Consider the following 23277-nt stretch of genomic DNA (forward strand, 5'->3'; position numbering starts at 1 on the left):
GACCCCCTATCTCTAGGGATAATAACCAAGTTACAAATTCACCCAGGAGAACTGATGTGGCTCTGATGTACTCATACACTGGAGCTCTGTCACTAAGAATCATAAAAGTATCCCAGACTAACACTGAGCACTGCTAAGTATACCTTTTGCTTTCCTGTTGAAAAAAAAAAAATAACAGCAGCAGCACTACTGAATGAACAGGAAGCCAGAGGCCTACATGATCCTCAGCTTTTTGAAAAGAAAACTCATCTGTATCTTCAAAATTCCAGGAGTTTGAAATGATAAGCCTTGTTTAGATGACAAACTAGAATGCTGATGCCAAAAGCTGCCTTGAAAAGAGTTAATCTTTTGCTATTTCACGAGTATATTCCGCCAGGGAGAGAAAAGAATGCTCTCATATTCTCTCATACTGGAAAATTACACTCTGATCCTATTTATTTTTCTCTGTCTTCAGAATAGGGTTAACCCAGTTTTAAAGGATCTCTCTTTTAAGAGAACAAAGCTTTCTCAAATCAGAGGGCAAGCTATTTTAATAGAATTTGAGGTGTGCATGAAACTGTAAAAAAAACTTTATAGCAATGATCTGAAATGATGTGCTGGGTGGGGGAAGGAGGCAATTTCTTCAGTGAAATGCATAATTCAGAGAATATTGCCCTAATGTTACAAAACATTTAGGCTCTCGGGGTTGTTTCAAATCAGTGATATGCTTTAACTCAGGTCTTCTGTGGCTTGAGGCTTGGGAGACAACATATCAAGTTGTCTGTAAGAGGTCTTCTTGGAGGAATGTAGAATTTTGAGCAAAGAAGTTTAAATTGTGACACAGAGTCTTACTGCTTTGGATCTTCGGTGTGATAATAAACCTTGCAAGGGGGTTACTACATGTTCTTTGAAAAGGGGACTTTTAACAAACCTATTTTCATGGCTGCCATTAATAGTTATCTGGCACACAGTAAGTGCTCAAAAATACATTTTGAATACATCAATTATCATCCCAGCCCTCCAAATCTTTTCTCTTTATAAAAATTGTAGTGCCCTCAACCTGTGTGCCTCTGTCAGAAGCCAAGACCTACCACTCCCCAGCTTTCACTTTGTGTATGTCACTGAGTCTCTCGGAGCCTTGGTTTTTTCATCGGCGGAAGAGTAGTCACCACGGGTAAGTGTTTAGGTATGTCATTATTATAATATGTTAACTCCCTTCTTAGTGATACTCTGATGCAGATTCTTGGGACACTGGGATCTTGGGTGGGGGGCTTCCTCTTTACTCTTCTAATCTATGTTAGAAAGACCTGGATTCTCCAAGTGGCCAAATAAGCTTTAAAAACCAAAGGAACTCTCCCTGGCCATCTTCCTTTCAACCCTGGGTGTGAAGCTAGCCATGTTCGAGAATCACCAACATAAAGCAATGCATCATCTAGAATTTCTCCAAAAGCTAAAAAATGTGACCGCTCTAAATGAATAAGCAAGGACTTGTGCTTTTGCTGTAACACTGGACCTAAAAGATGGGCACAGGTGAAATGTTACTTGTATCTGGCAAATCTCTCCTGGTGATCTGACATGTTTTTATTACAGGTTCAAGGACAGCCACAGAACCTACTCCACCATTTTCATTCTTGCTTTGGCTGCCAGGAAACTCAGAGTTATGGTTTCTGTTCCACTGAAGTAGCAACCCTAGATCTAGATATTGTAGGGATGATGTTCTGCCCTTCCCCACTTCATTGGTTGGCTCTTATTCTTTTGTGTGTGTTTTTCTTAATGGTGTTTCGATTTTATTGCATTTGGGTGTTTATGTTAAGCCTGGAATCTTTTGGAAGGAAACAGGGTGTCCATGTTGAACAGATGAATGCCCCCCTTCACTGCTGTCTGGCGATAGCAGCGCTCCTTGCCCATGAGCATTTTCACTTCTTGAGGTCTCCATGCAAGGGGTGCCCTCCACCCCACTGACTGTCTTAAGTACTTTTTAGAGAATGTGCTCTAACTGGGAAAATATAAACAGCCAAAAGTGCAATTTAAACAAAGCATTTCAGCGTAGTCATTGAACCAAAGTGCAAGCCACACACCGTACCTAAGGCCAATAAAATTAAATCTTGCACGAGGTTGGAAATGTTAAGCAAACAGATCCAAATCCCCTAAGTGGATATTCCTGGCGACCGTAGGAGAATATCTGCAATAGTTCAGTACAGCTGTGTCCTGCTTTGGGCTAACCCAACATATGAAAAGCAAATGTAGAGAACAGACAGATTGGGGGGTGATTATTCACATCACAAAGGGATTAATGGGAGAGAGTCCCTTCAATCGGCAACCATCCTGAGTTTATTAGAATTCCATTTATAGAGATTCAATTTACACAACTTCCAGAAACACACTTGTTCCATGAAATACAATCTGCCTTAGGAGCTAGAGCTGCCTAAAAGGTTTAATTCTTCTTTGCCATCCTCAGGGAGCAGCACATTTTAGATATTTTCCAGTGACGTGTCAAATGACAAGCTCCATTTTAGGGTCAAGCCATCCAGGTCCAAGATTTTTCTTCTTCTCAAGTTTAACGCAATTTGAGAGAGTTGCTAATAGAAAGTGTTTGCCTCAAAAGGATGCTCTGCACCCACCAGCCCTTTTGAAGGAGGAGAGAGGAAGGTCAGTAACACTCAAGCAGAACCACCAGGAGCTGGCACCTCGAAGGGCAGAGAATTTCCCAAGCGATTAAACCAACCTCCACACTCAGGGCTATTTAGAACGTGATCTATGGGTTGAAGGCAGTATGCTTTGGGGCCAGGAGAGAATAAAGACAGGAGTTAGGTCTTTGCATTTTTCTTCTTCCACCATGAATATCTGATCTTTTTTCCAATGATTTTTTCAGAGAGAGTGGAAGGGGGGGGGAGAGAGAGAAAGAGAGAGAGAGGAAGAGAGAGAGAGAGAGAGAGAGAGAGAGAGAGAGAGACATTGATGTGAGAGAGACACACACATGGATTGGTTGCCTCTTGCACGAGCCCCGACCAGGTGAGCCCCGACCAGGGCTGGGAATTGAACTCATGACCCTTGGGTGTGTGGGCTGATGCTCTAACCACTGAACACACTGGCCAAGGCCAGAGTGAGTCTTTTGATCCCCAGTCAGGGCACATACAAGAATCAACCAATGAGCCCTGGCCAGTTTCTCAATGGTTAGTTAGAGCATCAACACGCACAACAAAGGATCGCGGGTTTGATTCCCAGTCAAGAGCACATACCTGTGTAGCAGGTTTGATCCCTTGCCACAGTCAGGGCACATGTGGGAGGCAACCAATCCATGTATCTCTCTCACATCAGTGTTTCTCTCTGTCTCTCTTTCTCTCCCCCTCCCTCCCCTTAGGTGAGGATTAAAAAAAAAAGAAGAAGAACCAACCAATGAATGCATAAATAAGTGAAGCAACAAACTGAGCTCTCTCTCTCTCCTTTGCTCTTTCTCTAAAATCAATAAATAAAAAAATTTAAATACCACGCTTTCCTTTGCAGAGCTAAAATTATTCTCTGAGTTGAAATCTCTCTTTCTCTCCCCTTCCCTCCCCTTAGGTGAGGATTAAAAAAAAAAGAAGAAGAACCAACCAATGAATGCATAAATAAGTGAAGCAACAAACTGAGCTCTCTCTCTCTCCTTTGCTCTTTCTCTAAAATCAATAAATAAAAAAATTTAAATACCACGCTTTCCTTTGCAGAGCTAAAATTATTCTCTGAGTTGAATGAGTAAGGACAGTGGGAGATTCCCCTCAAAAGTAGCCAACTTTTGAATTCCAACTCCCTGATCATTCACTCTTGGCCACCAAGTAATACCTGGCAATAACACCTGGCAAAAGTCTATGTGACAGGGGAAGCCACTGGCACTCAATTCTCTCCCCCTAGGATTAAAGTCTGGGCCACCTAATCAACTTGGATGTCACCTATAAACAATCAAAGGATAGAAGCTAGGAAGGTCCACTATGACTCCAGTTAAACCTAGTGATAGAATCCTAGGGAGGAAACACTGTCAGCCACTTCCGCCTGGGTGGGCACTTCCTGCTGGACAGACTATATATCTCTGAAGGCCCTTCCAATGGGCTGGTGTAGCAACCTGGTAAGAAATGCATTCGATTAAGCATGTCTTCCTCATTCTTATTTCTTCTCCTCACAATACTGGAGGGATTAATCTGTCCTATAGACACCCAGAATGTGTTTTTAAAATTTTATTGATTGATTGATTTTAGAGAGAAAGAGGAAGAGAGAGAGAGAGACTTGTTGTTCCACTTATTTATGCCTTCATTGGTTGATTCTTGTATGTGGTCTGATAGGACATTAAAGCCGAAACCTTGGCATATTGGGATGATGCTCTAGCCAAGTGAGCCAGGGCCAGAGTGTTTTTTGTGGGTTGTTTTTTTTTTTTGATAAAATAAGTTATAGTGTCAATACTGAGAACTAGGGGAGCATGGAGATTAAGAGACTGGAGTGCAGGTCCAGGGTCCAGGCTTTACCACTTTTATTAGCTGTACAACCTTAGGTAACTTACCTAACTTAACTTCTCTGAACCTCTATCTTCTCTATCAAATGGGGATGATCATATATAACAAATTTATTAATTTATATTAATTTTATAATAAAAATCAAAATGATGTGTGTAAAGCTTTTAGTACTATTGCTGTTGTTGTTGTCATGAAGGTACCAGAAGCTCTGAACTGAACACAAATGCCAGACCTGCTCTAAAGGAAATCTGGCTGCCTTTGAAGGGTTTCTGAGGCTGGAAATTACTTTAAAAAATTGGGCTACTTGTGTCAGATAGGACATATGGAATCTTCCATTTTCCGCATCTCCAACTTCTCTCTGAGCAAGGACAGAAGTCGTCTCAGAGGTCAGTGGGGATAGACGAGTACACAGCCAACCTTTTTAAAGGACTAACCCTGCCATGGAATTGATTAGGAGATACATTCTAATGAGCTGTTGAGTGATTACAGCTCCAAGGAGGCCAGCCCTTGAACCCACTCTAGAGAGAGATCCCCTGTCTGCCAAGAGCCAGTTTCGAAGCCGAATATACAAAAGGAAACGGGTGTTGGCACACTTCCCAGTTTTGCTGCTTCTCCCTCTGTCCTAAAGTCTGCTTCTGGTCTTCTGAATTTAAAAGACAAAACGATTTCAGCAGCCCCCCAACCCACGAGCCAAAAGACTAACATGAGAACTGACTGCAGGAACAGATAACGCATTTTAATTACCTTCAGAATTATGCAGGGATTTGCTCTGGTGTACATGATAATCCCGTTGCTTTGCAGTGTGCGCAGGCGCAGACCCAGCTTAAAGTCCTCTTCTTTGCTCTTCTCAGAAAGCCGGTATTTGATGTAACTGTTTCCAGCAAAGCTGAGAGAAGTGTGCCCTGAAAAGATCATAATGAGAAGACACACAGGCTTTTAACTTTCAGAAATGAGCAGGGACACCTGAAATCACCTAACAACTACCAAGCAAGGTGATGAAAGACCATGGGAAGTTAGTGAAGGCATTGAGGAGAAACCATTTTTGATTAAAAACTGGTTCTCCATTTCAGGTCACACTCAAATTTCAAAGTGAAAACAAATATTAATTAGTCCAGATGCCAAAAAAAATCTTAGTTGTCTAATGACAAGGGCAACTTGGTAAATTCTATAACCAGAATTTTATTAGTGTCACTAAATTCCCAATTCCCACTTTCTAAAATTAGCTCTATTAAAGGATAACCCATCATGCCCATTCCCATCACTTAGACACTTAAGAACTTTCAATTCCATGGAACTAAGGGAAGACACAAACATTTTCAAAGAATATCTGTATTCTCCACATATCCTAATGCCTAATAGCCAAATCATGACATTTGCACTAGCGTTAGAAAAAGGTAACGGATAGAAAGGGAGTTCATGTCATATGCAGTCACAATTCTACCTTGACTATTAATTTCAAGGCTCCCCTTCTCAGAATTTTTAGCCCTATTCACATCATCCACTTCTGAGTTTACCCTCTTTTTTTTATTGACTCCAACTTTATGTTTTAACAAGCAAAGTAATGGTTGAAAAGCTGTATTGCTGGGAGGAAAGGTGCAAAGTGTGGAAATACACCGAATGGATGATAATTGTGAACAATCAAAAGTGTTCTATATAGAGAGGAGAAAGGAGATGGGCAGAAAGTGACATCTGAAGTTAGGAGGCTTGGCCTTATTGTCACCCTGCATCCCCACCTGCTATGTGCATGGCATGTGTGCTGGTGGGGGGACAGCATAAATATCTTTCAAGTCTAAGCCTTAGATGACTTCAAAAGCAAATACACTGGTGATCCCTTCACTTAACGGGCAGCTCTGTTCTTGAAATCAGCTATGAAAGAGCTTTGGCTTCCATTTCTAAGAACAGTGCTTCTCTTTGCAAAGGCTGAATTTATTTCTGGAACCCACTGCTTAGCAAAGTGCCTTGCACACAATAGTCATAATCATTTTCTATTATCACCATAATTACTATTCAATCATTACTCAATCTAGTCCTTGGATTCCAAAATTGGCATCAGTGTACCTGTATTTTAAATATATCCTCTACCAAAGAGAGGGTTTTATTGGTGCCTAAAGTGAACAATACTCTTTTTAGAAGAAAAAAGAGGTAGAGAATACATGAATCAAATGTATTGAGTGAAGATCAGAAACAGAGGGCCATTTGGGTTGAAATAATATAAATATGGATTTCTTTCTTTCTTTAAGAAACAGAGGTGAGCACCTACAGTTTGGGGAACATGCAGTGAGTTAGACATCTCCAGGGGAGAGGCTTACTTGGTGCTCTAGGCTGGGCTTACCCCATGCAAGGCCAACTGGACTGGCTCAGCTCTGCCTTCTGTTGGTCTCTGTTTTGGGGACTATGGGTCTGTGCAGCCCTCTGAACATCAAAGGTCATGCCACAGACACTCCAACTCTCCTGCCAACCAGTAGCCTTGTATGTTCCATAGTTTCACACCCATACCATCCATGCAACATGATTGAAAACACATGTTGTGGTCTCCCCATTATGTCAGGAGTCCACGGTCACTGCACGGGTTCTTCACACAGGCTGCAGCTGCCATGAATGCCGAATGTGTTTGAGGGTGGAGGTCAGCGCTGGTCCATTCTGAAGGACAGTATTGCTGGCAGGCAGAAATGTCTTCTGAAAAGGGCTAGGGCAGTGTCATTTACTCAAGGGCAAGTGCCGCAGGACCGGGAATTTAGACCCTCGTCATGGCAACCCACTCAGCACCTGAGCACTCTCCGAGCTTCCCCGGTGGACACTGGCAGAGGAACGGTCTCCTGCTGGCTTCGTAACCGACACACTGCATGTCCCCTGGACACGGCTTCTCCACGCAAGGATCATTGGACCCCGGGCACAGTCCTCCTGCGACAAAGGGGGAACATGCATGATCAGCACAAAGGGAATCACTCTATACTTGAGAAGTACAGGAATGGGAGGGAGCCAGCCTCCACAGGCTGCCCGAAGCAGGAGCGCCGGGATGGGCTTCACCTGGTGTGGGCGCCCATCAAACGTTCCTGGATCTGCCAAAAGCTCAAGTAGGTTGGGCACAAAGAGTAAATGGGACTCCTCCGCTGAGGCTAAAATATGCTAAGGTTGTGACTAGACCAACTTCAGCTGAAAAGAAATCTTACCACATGGGCTCTGGTGGTCTTTCTCGGAGTGGGTTCCTGCTTACTTGGGGCCATTTATATGCATCACTTGAGTTTAGATTTCTTCTACACTCCTCTCCTGCCCTGGAAAACTAGGGGTAGACATAGACTTTTCTAAAGAAAAGTATGACTACATGACTAATGCTAAATTGTAAAAGCACAACTAATGTTATTTCCTAATCCCTCCTGCTGCATGCTATTGTATTGATTAGCTGTAAACGTGCCCTACCGGCTCTCAAAGCTAGCAGAATTCTCTCTGGCAAAGGAAGGCTTCCCTCCTACTTGTTTGATGTTCACAGCTCAGTGAGATGAAAGGTTAATCCCTCACAGAGGAAATCCTGGAAAGCAGATTAAGTGATTGAGGCAGAATTCAGGGCCCAGGTGAGTCGTTTCAGAACTGCAGCGATGGCAAACACGGGTCCACTGAAGGAAGCGCTCTTTTCAAAGGCCTTGGCTACTTCACATGCAATTAGGCCACTTTCCAGCTCGGGAGAGTTTAAGTGGTAACGGGATTATAAAAAAGGAGACATTCAAAATAAGCCACAACTAGGTTAGCAGAGGCCGAAAGGAGCACCTCTGCGAACCTAGAACAGGCTGGGCATTAGCAGGATCTGGTCCTTTATCATACTCCTCTCCATCCAAACTCTTTCCTCCTCGTTAAGCATATTATTCCATTATACAGTCATTTCTTTGTCTGGGAGAAAGCAAAAAGTTTTTTGTTTTTTAAAAATCTTCACCCCCAGATATTTTCCCTTTGATTTTTAGAGAGTCCAAGGGAGGGGGATAGACAGAGAGAGTGAAACAACGATGTGAGACAAACACATTGATTGGTTGCCTCCCGCACACACCCTGACCGGGGCTGAAGACCTAGCCTGCAACCCAGGGATGTGTCCTTGACCAGAACTGAATCCGGGATCCTTCAGTCTGCAGGCTGATGTTCTATCCACTGAGCAAACTGGCTAGGGCGGTGAAAGCAAAAATTTAATGCTAACTACTTATAAACATTTTAAACACTGTAATCCATGAGAGGAGCAATATAAGTAGCGCCAGCAAACTTAGAATTCATAAATCCTATTTTCCACTGGTTTAGAGCTTAGCTTAGTATCAAAACGATACTCCTTGGCAATGGTCCAGCTTACATAGTGTTAGATGATGAAGGGATTTTTAACTGAAAATTTAGAATGATCCCTACAAATGGTTCTAAAAAGACATAAAGTACATCTTCCTATTTTCATTCAAAAACATCTTTATTCCTGCCACAGATATATCAATATTTATGGAATTTGCAAAAAGCTGTTCAACCACCTTATGATCTGTCTCAAGAGGCTTTTGATAACCAGTTTTTAACATAACGTTTGGTGCATTCATTCAACAAATAATTTTTCAGGGCTAATGAGGTGATAAGCCCGGACATGTAAAGATGAAAGGAAATGATTGTGTCTCTTCCTCTCCTACGTAACAACCCACAAACACATGATTACAACACAATGAGGAAACTGCTTTCATAGAGATATGTGAGTGCAACAGAAGTACCAGAGAAGGAAAAGTGTGATTTCTGGGAGAATGTCAGTCTCCTATAGAAAGGGAGCATTTTACACTCGGGCTTGAAGGATGAGATCCTTTGAGTAACAAGGAACTGTGTTTCGTGGGAATGAACCAACCATAGTTAGTTCTTAACTGCACTCATGTGTTTAAGTTTATTCATGGAAAGTTCACAACTCTACCAGCTGACCCTTTGCTGTCTCCATGAGTGGCTTCCTTTCAGTTTCTGATGCCCTGCACACTTCCATGCTGCTCCTAGATGTTGACGGGTGAGTATCCTATATAATAAAAGCCTAGTATGCATATCGACCAAACAGCGGAAAGAATGGTCACTATGATGCGCACTGACCACCAGGGGGCAGACGCTCATGCAGGAGCTGCCCCCTGGTGGTCAGTGTGCTCCCACAGGGGGAGCACTGCTCAGCCAGAAGCTGGGCTCATGGCTGGTGAGCACAGTGGAGGTGGCGGGAGCCTCTCCCGCCTCCGCTGCAGGCTGGCAGTAAGGAATGAAGGGTCCTGGACTGCGAGAGCCCTGGACTGCGAGAGGGATGTCCAACTGCCGGGGAGATCGGGCCTAAGGCAGTTGGCAGACACTCCTTGAGGGGTCCCAGACTGTGAGAGGGCACAGGCCGGGCTGAGGGACCCCCCGCCAGTGCACAGCTGTAGTGCACCGGGCCTCTAGTATGCTAATAAAATGCAAACGGAGCCCAATGCTAGCCTCTGCTACATGGAGGCGGCAATGTGTACAAATTTAAAAAATGTATCACATGACATAGTTGTAACTCTAGATTACCTGGATAGTTCCTTCCAATCAGACACAGAAAGAGGAATTTAGGATTGAAGAAATCTGTTACGTCCCATTCCATGGACACACCTCTTTCCTTGTCCTATTTTAAACAGCCTAAGGATGTCCTTTCCATATATTTCTGCATTTCCGAGACACATCTTCATAACCTTTTCTGCTCTAATGCAAAGGCTGCATTGCTAAGAAACTTTGCATTATCAAAAATCCAGTTTAAAAGCCACTGTTTCCAAGGGGACAAGAGGGCTAGATAATTTCAGACCCATGATAGAAAAGCTATTTTCTCCTATAAGAATTATGGTAACTTAAAAAAAAAAGAATTTGCCCTGGCTGGTTTGGCTCAGTGGATGGAGCGTCGGCCTGCAGATTGAAGGGTCCCAGGTTCAATTCTGGCCAAGGGTACATGCCCGGGTTGTGGGATTGATCCCCAGTGGGGGACATGCAGGAGGCAGTTGATCAATGATTCTCTCTCATCGTTGATGTTTCTATCTCCCTCTCACTCTCCCTTTCTCTCTAAAATCAATAAAGAAATACATTTAAAAAAGAGTTATAAGTGCATATAATAAAAACTAAACACTGTATTTCAGAATAAATATAGCATTTGAGTAGTTCTCTCTTTTATTCATATGTTTTGACCTTTTCTTTGACTGTCAGTCCTGCCCTGGTAATTAGTACAGGGCTTTTAATTTTATCACCCAACTCTCTTTTTTGAAAAAAAATTTTTTTTTGTTGATTCTAGAGCAGTGGTTCTCAACCTTGGCTGCACATTAGAATCACCTGTGAATCTTTTTAACATCCTAATTTCTGGGCCTCACCCTCCGGAAATTCTGTTTCTCTGTTATGGGATGGGGCCACAACTTAGTAACAAAGAAACAATTTCCGGAGGATGAGGCCCAGAAATCAGGTTTTTAAAAAGATTCCCAGGTGATTCTAATGTGCAGCCAAGGTTGAGAACCACTGTTCTAGAGAGAAAGGGAGAGGGAGAGAGAGAGATAGAAACATTAGTGATGAGAGAGAATCATTGATCGGCTGCCTCCTGCACGCCCACACTGGGGATCGAGCCTGCAACTTGGGCATGTGCCCCAACTGGGAATTGAACCTCAACCTCCTGGTTCATAGGTCGATGCTCAACCACTGATCCACGCCAGCCCAGCTCACTCATATCTCTTATGCTGGTTAAAGCACAAGGCCATTTAGACCCACTACTGAAGTTTGAAATCACAGCTTTTTTTCTTCCTTTTTCCTTATGCCATAACCACAGAATCCATATAATTAAATCCAGTAAATTAATGAATTATGTTAGAGACAGTCCCCATTATGAAAATTCTAGGTGGAGAATCTGTAAAAATATATTAATACAAATATAATACATGTATTCTAAAATTAATCATATATTAGGTATATAATAATGTACATTTCTATGTATTCTAGCAATTGACTCTGATAGGTTATTTTTCTTTCTTTTTCTTTTTCCAACAGATTTTTTAAGGTAATGGGGACTATTCTTGGCAACTCAATCTGACTCGACTCCTGATGCTTAAAATTCCTCCGGGGCCTCGTCCCCAGTCCTGGCTGAGCTGGGAGGAGCCATAAACAGCTGGGTTCCAGCTGCAACTGTCTGTTCACTCTGCTCACTGTCCACTCTCTTGTGGTTCAAGGAAGTATGAAGGCAGGTTAGCATCTGGAGGTCCGTGTAAATACAACGGCTTCTTAGCTGGGGGCAGATGTGAGCATGTGCATAAAATACAGTCTCGGCCCTGGCTGGGCAGCTAACTCAGTTGGTTAGAGTGTCATCTGGATATGCCAAGGTTTCAGGTTCAATTCCAGTCAGGGCACATACAAGAATCAACTAATGAATGCATTAATGAGAGGAACAACGAATCAATGTCTCTCTCTCTCCCCCTCTCTCTCAAATCAATTTTAAATATGCAATCTATTCTGAGTAGATAAATACTTCTAGTTACTGAAAAACAGGTTTCCCAGAACTAAATAGTTCCCATATGCAGTGTTGTAGTTTTCTCTCTCTATGGATCATGATAAGAAATATATATTTTCAGAGGGACCTGATTTTTGAATGTCCACCCTGAACAATGTCCTGTGTCCCTCAACCCCAGATGTGCTCAAGTCTGGGTCCCGGGGACAGATTCCTGGGGATAATGAGCATCTTTCTGAGCAAAGGCTTCAAGTCTCTAGCAACATAAACGCCAGTATACTTTTAATGACGCTGAGCGGTTGACTTGTTCTTAGAAGCCATGTTTATGGCATCCCCTTTACCTACCGTCGTAAAGAGCCTCACAGACCCGCTCTCTGGCGGTAGAAAGTGCTGATCAGCTTTCCAGGACCAGTGAAGAGATAACAGTGTCAGCTCCTGTTGGCTTCTGGGAGGAAGTTATCTTATTAACTATCATTAAATAATCCAGGTTTAATGAACTTGGGCTGTGATCCGTGACAGCCTGGGGGGTGGGAGCTCTAGACCTCCATGCTTGGCATCTCTAGGCACCCATCCATTTGGTGCCAGAATGAGCATGAAGGGAGAAGGGTCCCACTTTATCAAACCAGCTGATGCCGTTTGCTGTATGTCAGAGCAGGACAGGAGGAGCAGACATTTTTAGCAACTGCCAGAACATAAAGCAGGCAGAGAAAGCTCTGTTCCCGTCCCAGGGCCCCTCTGGAAGGCGGGGTAGTGTAATCGACAGCGGTGCTGCGCTGACAAGCAGCAGACCTGGATTTTGGCCCTGACTCAGTTGTTCAATTTATTGAGTGTATGGCTCTGAACAAGTCCCGTGATGTCTCTGGGTCTCAACTGTTTCTCAGAAAAATGAGGGTAATGATTCTTCATAGAGTTTTAACAATTAAATGGGCTAATGTATGTGAAAGCAACTTGCAAAGAAAAACAAACAAACACTTATAGTAGAAACAAATTACGACAAGGTCCCCAAATTAGGGACAGGAGCTTGCCTCAGCAACATGGCAGAGACCTGAACTCAAGTGCAATCTTTTCCTTACTGTCCTTTCTGGGTCCAATTCAGCATTTGTAAATTGACAGGTAAAGTGAAATACCAGGTACATGGGAGACACAAAATAATAAGTCCTGGAGCTTTTTATGAATCAGTGTCACAGGCCACGTGCATTGTGGGAGCCCCTTCACCACCTTGGAGGTGTGCTTTTCCTGGTCTCCCTCTGAGGAGAAACGTGCACACAATGTAGCCATTCTCCCAAAGAAGGTTTTCCACCTTCTGAAGTTTGGCTCAGACAGAAATTTAGGTTGCTCTCCACAGAGTTAACAACATGCAACTCACTCCAACAGCAGCTTCAGAGCTTTGGAAACCGCAGGGAGGAGAAAGGTAATCCTCTTGAGGTTTTAGAAGGTTCTCGCTACCATAGTTAATGACTTTCCTCTCTTCATCTCCCCAGCATTCCCACAGCCATCCCCAACTCCTGGCCCCCCGCCATGAAGTCAATGCCTTCAGCTAGCACATCAGTATCTAGCTGTGATTATTATCGCTGCCACTTCGAGCGGATTCAACCTCTTGATGCATGTTTCTGCCTCATTACATGGAGAATCCATTAACTAATGGTAAACAATATACTGAGAATCCAGTAACTAAATGGTAAACACCTTGAATGCATGTGCTCTGCCAAGCTGTCATGTCTTGGCAAATGCCACAGAAGTCATTTACCTTCCATCTTAATTCCTGGACGGCGTGACATTTTAAAACACCTTCTCCCAAGGTCTCTTGGCTTTGAAACAGTCCCTTGCGGTTCTTGCAGAAGCACAGAATCACGTGTGAGGGTGTTTTCTTGGCTCAGCCATATTTTCTGGGAGATTTTGCTAAGGGCTAGGTGAAGTTTCATTAAAGACAACTTTTCTGGGGCAGTTGTGTGTGAGCTGAATATATGAGGGAATACCCAGACACTGAGAAGCTGGACACCTCCAAACCTCTCCTGACATTTTGGGACTCAGGTGCTGGGGATGAGGGATTTGCAGAGACATAGCTAAGGAATGTCTCCTTTTAGATGTATTTCTATATCAGACCTTTGAAAAATCAGTGAACATTTTCCAAAATAGGCAATCAGCCCAGCTCCATAGACTGCCCCTGATGCACTGTCTGCCTGCTTTCCCCGAGGGGGCTCAAGGGCATCTATCAATGCCCTCGTCACTTAAGTTGGTGTCAGGTTTTCTCAGTGAAGTGCCAATGTTCATTGGACTTCTGAAGTTTACCAGGGGCGATCTCATGACATCAGAACTTTATATCTCTTGAACTTCCGTTCAAACATGATGCTGGATGGGGGCTGGAATTCAATGAACCTATCTGGCACTAAAATTCAAGTTTGCTCTCATTTTTCAAAGCAACTTGGCATTTTGGTTCAAGATGCTAATGACGTTAATTAGACACAAAACATTTGCACGAGAAAAAGAAGTTAGGAGAGGGATAAATATTGAGGCCAAATCTGTATAAATATTACTTTACAGCCCTCATCATCCTGATTATTGCACCACGTGGTTAGAAAGTCCATTGAGTGAATCTGCCAATTTTCCAGGGTAAGCAAGCCAATACTAGTGAGTGAGTGTGTGTGTGTGTGTGTGTGTCTGTTGCAGGGGCATTTATGGAATTTAATTACCTCTCCTTTCCAATAAATGAGATGCCTAAAATGCATAATGTTTTCCTTAATAGTTCTTCACTGTATTTTATTTCAGAGGATGCTTTATAAGAAGTAAGAGAGCTATTACTATTATAACTAAAAGCTTGCCCCCTGAACCTGGAGGAAATTCTTTCTGCTTTATCTTGCTGTGAGATCTCGCAAAGTTTGATTTTCTGACGACTAGCATTAGAATCACCCAGGCCACATATATAGATCTTAGGCTCCACCCAGAACCTCCTGATATATCTGAGTGTGGGGCTCAGCCATGAGCATTTCTTGTAAGCCCTGTGCATGCTGCAGGCTGAGAAACCCACTGCCATCCTGAGATGGTATGGCAAGTCTGGGCATTAGTCTGCTGGGAAAAATGGGGTTATTTGAGTATTCCTACAGAGCACACAGCACTGGGGTTATGACTCACATAAAAAAATGGAAGAGCCCTGACTGGTTTGGCTCAGTGGATAGAGCGTCGGCCTGCGGACTGAAGGGTCCCGGGTTTGATTCCAGTCAAGGGCATGCACCTTGGTTGCAGGCACATCCCCAGTGGGGGGTGTGCAGGAGGCAGCTGATTGATACTTCTCTCTCATCAAGGTTTCTAACTCTCTATCCCTCCCCCTTCCTCTCTGTAAAAAATCAATAAAATATATTAATAAAAAATGGAAGAGTCCCTGTTCTTAAGATGCAGATAATAAAATAGGGGCCCCAAATGAACCTTCACTGAATCAGCATGCCGCTTGCACCAGCTGTATGGCCCTAGGCAAGGCACAGAGGCATCATATTTACAAAGCAGAACTGATCATATATCACCTGCTGAGACAAGATGACCTTTTAGGGTCCTTTTAGCATTAAAATCCAGTATTTTATTTGAAATCCATGCACTCGGGGGGGGGGGTGTCCCTCAGCCTGCCCTGCACCCTCTCACAGTCCAGGAGCCCTCAGGGGATGTCCGCCTGATGGCTTAGGCCTGCTTCCCATGGGTTGGGCAACCTTAGTGCTGCCGCGGAAGCAGGAGAGGCTCCTGGCACTGGGCTTTCCAGCCATGAGCCTGGCTTCTGGCTGAGCGGCGCTCCCCTGTATGAGTGCACTGACCACCAGGAGGCAGCTCCTGCATTGAGCATCTCTCCTCCTGTGGTCAGTGCATGCCATACAGACCAGTCGTTCCACTGTTCGGTTGATTTGCATATTAGCCTTTTATTATATAGGATTATAAGAATGACTTGAAGGTGAGAAGAGGCTCTGGGCGGACCTGAATCTGCACAGAGCTCCCATTAAGGAAATGTTTGCTTTCCAACCAAGGCTGCTCAGGGGATGTCTGTGGGCTGAATCACAAAACATTCCAACATTCTGCATTTATGGGGAGTAGAAAGGTTAATGGGGACCAGAGAACAGGAGTCCTGGGCAAGGACACAACCCCCAAAATTACTGCATTGAAAACATTAGTGTCTCATGCAAAATGCAGAGAAAGCCCCTCCCAATAAAAGTCAACCCACTAAATCCCTCCTTTAAAGAAGTTCTGCCAAGTCTGCCCTGTCTCTTCTTGATGAACTCATACCCCTCCCTCAAGGGCCAGTACCTAGGTGATCTCTCATGTACAAATGTCACAGAAAGCTTTCCTGTGGCCCCAACAGGGAATCTGTCCTTTATACTCCCTAGCAGAAGTTTTACTGCAACATTTTCATTGCAAACAGGTACTTGCAAACAACAGGGAATCTGTCCTTTCTACTCCCTAGCATTTACTGCAACATTTTCATTGCAAACAGGTACTTGCAAGTTGACTTCACAACAGCCAGCTCCTGAGTGCAGGGACTGCGCCTTTTTTTTACTCTGAATCTTCAGTGTGTAGGACTCTGCTGCCTCCACCGATTTTTGCTGAATGAAACCAGTTCTCTGAGCACAAGGCTTAATTAGCTGGTTTAGTTTCTCCCGAAGGGTCTGCCCTATCCTGTGGTGAATGCCTTTTGAACTCTGCTGTGAATTGTCTCACCAAGGCCCTGGCAGAGCTCTGGGGCATCAATCAGTTTGCCTACAGAGGAACCTAGGTGAGGCCCAGACAGCTGGCGTTCATAAATCCTGCATGTTGGTGGCATGTGCCAGAAAGACACTGCACCTAGCGTGCATGCTTTGAGTTCTTCTGGAACTAATTTGCATATTCAACAGGTCAGACATCACTGCATCTAGCCCATGAAAACAGAAACAGAATTCACTGGGTACCGAAGAGTAAGAGGCTGGAACTCGTCTGGGCTGCTGGGAGGCTGTGGAATTGTCTCTCAGAGGGAGCTATGATCTTTGTGGTCTTCCTCTGATGAACTTATTTTCCAAACTGCAACCAAAAACTTTCTACACAGGAAGAGGCCAAGGGCCTGCCTGTCCCCCATTACCTAAGGGGATGTTTCACAAATGGCCTTTCTTCTGGCCACGGTCCCTTTGTGCCAAGTTCACACTGGCTAGAAGGACTGGGTGCAATTTTCCTAGAAGAGGGCAGTGAATTTATGGCTCCACATGTCAGAGAGAGGAAAAGAGGGAGGGAGCAATGCTTCTGCCTGACCGCTGTGGGCATGTGACCCTGTGTAGTTACAGCCTCTGACCAGGAAAGGTCAAGGTTCAGTGATTCTAGTTACATCAATGAACACGAAGCAGTCCATCTCTGCTGCCCTGAGGGCTGAATCCATCCCTTGACTGTGCTCCCGGACATCTGGCCTCTGTTTTTCACTGAAGCAAATCTAGCTGACGTGCCCCCTGCAATGGCTTCCTAACTTGTTTCCCTGCCTCTGGCCTGGCTCAGCCTAATCCATCCCCTCTGCAGCCAGCACGCTCTTTGTGAAAGACGGAGGTGATCCCATCACTTCCTCACTTCAAATCAGCCAACATTTCCCGCTGCCCCGGGATCATTTCTAAAATCTTCATCCTGGCTAGCCCTGTGGGGTCCCCGGGGCTTGCTCACAAGTCGCACCCGTCATCACTCCCCGCTCCTTCCAGCGACAGGAAATCTCTTTCAATCCCCTCAGTATAGGTTCCTCTCTTGCCCTTAAGCCTTCCTCATGCAAGGCACCCTCCATCTGGAATGCTCTCCTTCCCCTACCTGTTTTCACACGCCTAATCCCTACTCCCCCTTTACCTCAGCCCCTTACCTCCAGATTGGGTCCTCCCAAAGGACTGTACTTCCCCTAACAATACTGACTGCAGGTGCTCAAGCTGGCCTGTTTGTATGTCTGGGCTGCTCATAAGCCATATGTTCGATGGGAGGAGAGCCTGTCTTTACCGCCATAGCCCCAGAATCTCTCATGGTTGCTAGACACATAGTAGATGGTCAGTAAATGTACTGTGGAGTGAGTGAGTGAACAAATGCATGCTTACCAGGAATGGCAGCCTAGTCTAATTAAATCTCAGGAGGTGAGGTGGGAGGGACGCTAGGCCACACTCACCATTACAGGTGCAGCGCACGTTCCGGTAGAAACGCGGACACACAAAGCTGATGCGAGCCGTGCTGTAGGTCATGAGTGCGTGGGAATCCAGCGACAGGCCCTGCTCACAGTGCTGCTCCTGGCAGTCCAGCCCCGAGCAGTTCTTCTCCAGGATGGCCGAGATGCGCATGACGTTCTCCAGGTGCCTCCTGGCATTGGACAGCTTCTGGATGAGGTAGGCCGGCTTGTAGAACTCGCTGCTGTGCATCTCCACGGCAAACAGCATGTCCAGCTGGCTGGTGCCCGCCACGGGCTGGATGCTGATGATGTGCAGGCTGTCCTGCTTCTGGGTGAGGACCGCGTTCCGCAGGCTGCGCCGGAACCCATGCATGTGCAGCCCCACGAAGTCCTCGGGGGACACGTTCTCGAAGCGGATGGTGACGGTGTTCTGCAGCATCTCGTGCACCAGCTGCTCCACGTGCACGATCACATCGATGGGCACCTGGAAGCGGCCGTCACTCACCGACACGTTCAGGACGTACTTGCCACTGTCCAGGCCTCCCAGGGCGATGATTTTCCCATCATGACTGTTCACTTTGAACAAGCTTTTCTGCTCCGATTTCAGGGCAAACGTGAGCACGTCATACATGTCTTGGTCAGTGGCGTGGATCTTCCCAATGACTCCACCCGGAAAGTCGTCCTCCATGGTGACAATGAAAATCTCCAGAGGGATGGCCGTGGGCTTGTGGATACTTTCCTCAATGACCCGCACGCGGATGTAGGAGTGAGAAACTTGCTGGGGTTTGCCTGAGTCTTTCGCCTAAAACAACCAGGAGGGAGAAAGGCAAGGAACGAAGAAAAAAAAGTCATAGTCATTAAAAAAACAAACACAAACTCAGAAGACCTCTGCTCCTTTCACCACATTCACTTCTTTCTCCATCCCCTGCCACTGGTCTGCAAAACGCTGAAGATGTGCACTTAACTAAGAGGAGTGACTTATCACCTTTAGTTCCCACATGTCTGCTTTGTTATGGACACTAACATGTTTCAACACAATACATGGGGTGAGCAGGGAAGGAGGCTAGAGGGTGCTGTGAGATCCAACATACCCACAATAGGCTGGCCTTTTTTTTTTTTTACTTCTGGACAGAAGCCATAAGGGAACACCATCAACTGGTGTTCCCTCTTGGAAGAAAAAGATGTTTTTATTTTTTATTTTTATTGATTTATTTGAGAGAGAGAAAGGAAGGGAGAAGGAGAGGGGGAGAGGGAGATTTGCTGTCCCATTTTTGTATGCATTCACTGGTTTATTCTTGTATGTGCCCTGATTGGGGATTGAATCCACAACCTTGGCACATTGGGATGATGCTCTAACCACCTGAGCTACCCAGCCAGGGCAGAGAAAAACTTCCTGTTCTCTTTGTATTCTTTCCTTTTGATTGGACCAGGTGGCACCCCTTTGCACACTTAAGAAACAGCATTATTTAAGTGGGACTTGCACAATATTAAGGTTTAGAATAAAGAGTGGTGTATGGAAGGGAAAAATAGGTAGCCTAACTAGAGCCTTTTTTTGTCTTCTTTCTTTATGTTAGCTGATGGAACAATCACTCTGAGAACAGATCTTCACTGAGCACCTGCCACAGGCAACATGGAGGTAGTCAGAGCTGTGGGGCTTCAATGAAGGGCAGGTTCCCACAGGCGGGGTCCCCAGGGCAGGTGTCTGAGGATTCAGGGCTGAAGTAGACCTTGCAGGCTGGATGGAATCTGGGGAGGTGTGTCCTTGTAAGGGGAAGGCAGCCTAAAAGCAGAGGCTTGGGCATCCCACAGACTTGAGTTCAAATCTTGGTCCTGCCGCTCATGTCTGGCTTTAAGTTACTTATCCTCTCTGAGCTTCAATTCTTGTATCTTTAATATGAGTAAAATAGTAGTTTTTACATCACAGGAGTCTTGAATTGTAAGGATTAAAAGACACTGTAATTGCCAAGTGCTTAGCCACGGCCTGACCCACAGAAGTGCTCGTATATGAGAGTTCCTTTTATTACCCTCATCACATGCTTTATGGAATGGAATTTGTGAACCAGAGATGCTGACCTGGAAAATTCATGGAGAAAAGGATATGTTTAGCAAAGTAGGTCGAACTTGGAGTCAAACTGTGGGGGGTCTCAAAGGACAGTGATGAGTTTGGACTTTATAAGCCAGAGGTTGCCCACTCAAATGTCTGAGGCCAGAGAGATGACAGAAAGGCATGAAGCCGCTGGGTGTAAAGTGATAGACTAGTGGGCTGTTGTGGCCTGAGTACTACAGAATCATGTCCTCCTAAAGACCTTGAAATTCAGAATCTGAAAGAGTCTGGGCCAGAACTGAGCCTGCAGGCACACATTTTCAGGGACTGGGAACCTGCAGATGGTTTAGTTTAGGGCCGGGGTTGACACACCTCTTTTGTAAAGGGCAAGGTAAGAAACAGTAGTTTAGGCTTTCAGGGTTATTCAATCTCTGCCAACTGCACAGCTATGATTCCAGCATGGAGGCAGCCATGCAGCATATGTAAACAAAGGGGCCAGGCTGTGTTCCAATAAAACTTTATTGATACAAACAGGTGGAGGGCATGATGTGGTCTAGGGGCTATAGTGTGCTGACCCCTGGGGTAGGGGAATGACAAAGTGGAATGATTAATTTAGAAGGGGTATAGAGATGGATCTGAAAAGAATGCGGCTAAACCTGGAGGAATTACCCACGAGGCTTCTGCAATAGTATGAGCATGGGGCCATCTAGAATAAAGTGGGTGGTGGCAAAGGGAATGTAACTGATGCACACAGGGACCTTGGGAAGGCAAAAATGCAGGACTTGGTGGGTGGTGGTTTAATGTGAGGAATGGGAGGAGAAAGCTTTCTATAGTATTTTCGAAGTCTGAGATGTGAATCTGCTCTCCAATAATCAGAGAAGGTAGGAAAAGAACCATACTCGCTTCTGAGAGAAGGCACTACAACTCTCTCCTTGCCCTTAAGCATCTCTACTGTGATATAAAACCACATAATATAGTTGGAGGAATGCATGGCAACTGAAGAGTTCCACTCACATGCTCAGAGCCCAAAGTCATTCGTTTGGAAGGTTTTATGGAGCACAGTAAGCCATAACTTATCAAAAGAAACGATGTACACAGTTAAATGCTGTACAAATACAAAAAAATTACTATGGTTATGATTGCCACTATTAATAATGACTTTAAGTTGCCCAATTGTGTATAAAAATAGTCACTCAGCCTGGCTGGTGTGGCTCAGTGGTTGAGTGTCCACCCATGAAGCAAGTGGTCCCTGGTTCATTTCTGGTTCAGGGCTTATGCCCTGGTTGTGGGCTCAATCCCCAGTAGGGAGCGTGTAGGAGGCAGCCAGTCCATGTTTCTCTCTCATGGATGTTTCTATCTCTCTATTCCCTACCCCTTCTTCTCTGTCTAAAAATCAACAACAACATATTTTTAAAAAATGGTCACCCAGTTTCACTGATGGGACCCAAATCTTGTTCTGCCAAAATTCAAACATAGGGACATTTGGGTGCTCTCTCATTTCCTGCTCCTATCCACAGGCTGCCCAGCCCGGCCCTTTTCGCCTCTTTGTCCCGTTTCATTTTACACAGGCCAATGACCTTGAGGGAGCAGGAATGTAGGGAGACCACTGCCATCTGAGCACTTGATCCCCTCCTGTCTCACTGAGAAACTTACCAAGCAGAGAGGTCTCTTCAAAAGCAGAGGCCATGATTTGGCTCCATCCCATTAGGACCAAGACTGGCAGCTTCCCCGAGGGGGGCGGCATGGCAAACACTACTCAGTACAAAGCGGCAAGCCTCGACTTTGGGGGTCAATTAGAACCCCAGGAGTTTTCGGAATGCAGATTTCGGCCCTGGGACTGCTGCCTGGCACACTCTGCAGGCACGTCCCTGCTGAACTAGGATGCTTCCCTTCCTTCCTGTTCAATTTCACACACACAGGCCGCTTTTATTGGTGTGAAATTGAATTTGAGATTAAAAGGGGAACATGCCTGCATGGTAATGAATTATGTTGACGTGCTCCACAAAGGAAAACCAACCGATGGGCCCAGGAACAGGCCTGGGGGAGAGGCAGCCGGGCCCGGTGTGGCCAGAGGGGGAGGCGCACCTGGACACGCAGCAGGTATTCCGGAGACTCCGTGTGCCGGAAGACCACGGCTGACCGCAGCGTCCCGTGCGGGTCCAACACGAACTCCTCCTCCTCGTTTCCCGACAAAATAGAGAAGGAGAAGGGAGGCCCGTTGTGAAAGGAGTCTCTGTCTGTCACCACCAGCTGCAAAATGCTGGTGCCTACTGGCTTATTTTCCTGAATAAAAGAGTACATAAGAAAAGGGAGATAAAATTACACCTCTGTTCACATTTTAAGAAGCCCTGTCATTATCGGTGGAGAGCGCTGTGCTAGGAGACAGGGCTTTAGAGGAAGGGATTCCCTGGGATAGTATCTCGTCTTCTGAAAATACGCTGGTGTCTGAAAGCATCGTGCTTCAGTCCTCAGCTGCCTCCCCACAGCTGCCCGATGAGACAATGAGTTGCAGGTGAGAACACAAGGACTTCACCTTGAGCAAGTCTAGAGGTTCCAAAGATACTACTGCCCCACCTTGCCCTTGGCTAGGCTGGGGATGCACTGAGTTCATGCACAGCTCTGGAAATACACGGTGCTCCCTGGCCTTTGTGATCACATCAACACTCCTCTCAGACCGAGAAAACATCAACCTTTTGGCATGTGACATAATCATGTCACAACATGATTATGTTGAGGCCCAACATGGTGACACAATGTCATAACATTGGACTTGGGGGGAGGGGGGAGAGGACATCCTGGCAACTTCCCAGTAAATATACGAAAGCTTATGCCAGATGGGAAATGGGCTTCACACCCCACACCTCAGAATTCAAGTTTTGCCATGTTTCTTGAGGAAAGAGAAGGGGGTGGGTGGGTGGAATATTTCTCAACTTCATCAGAATATTTGGAAGCCCCAGAGTTATTATGCGAGCATTATTTTACGGAACCTCTCTGCCTCTTCCCCCAAAATAGAAACACAAAGGTCTTTGTCATCCTTTCTTGGCTCAAAGGCTAGCCTCGCTTTGAAAAGGCCAAGTCAAATTCCTCTGCAGCTCAGCCACTGGTTCCCCTGCCCCACGCTGTTTAGACTTCGGCATTACCACGGTTAGGGCTGAAGTCAGTCTCATTAGTTCAGGCCTCA

At 45.3% G+C, this 23277-nt stretch overlaps 1 protein-coding gene across 2 annotated transcripts in view; it reads right to left on the minus strand.

The window, feature by feature from the left end:
• The window catches only part of FAT3 (FAT atypical cadherin 3), a 535794-nt gene that overhangs the window by 26584 nt on the left and 485933 nt on the right, over positions 1–23277 (minus strand). For both annotated transcript variants that reach the window (XM_005869663.2, XM_005869662.2), the window contains exons 17-20: positions 22182–22379; positions 18056–18854; positions 7227–7361; positions 5205–5362 (exon numbers count right to left, since the gene is read on the minus strand). In XM_005869663.2, coding sequence (XP_005869725.1) covers positions 5205–5362; positions 7227–7361; positions 18056–18854; positions 22182–22379 — 1290 coding nt within the window. The remainder of the gene's footprint in view (positions 1–5204; positions 5363–7226; positions 7362–18055; positions 18855–22181; positions 22380–23277) is intronic.

Source organism: Myotis brandtii, unplaced genomic scaffold (assembly GCF_000412655.1).
Source record: "Myotis brandtii unplaced genomic scaffold, ASM41265v1 scaffold302, whole genome shotgun sequence".
Classification (NCBI taxonomy): Eukaryota; Metazoa; Chordata; class Mammalia; order Chiroptera; family Vespertilionidae; genus Myotis; species Myotis brandtii.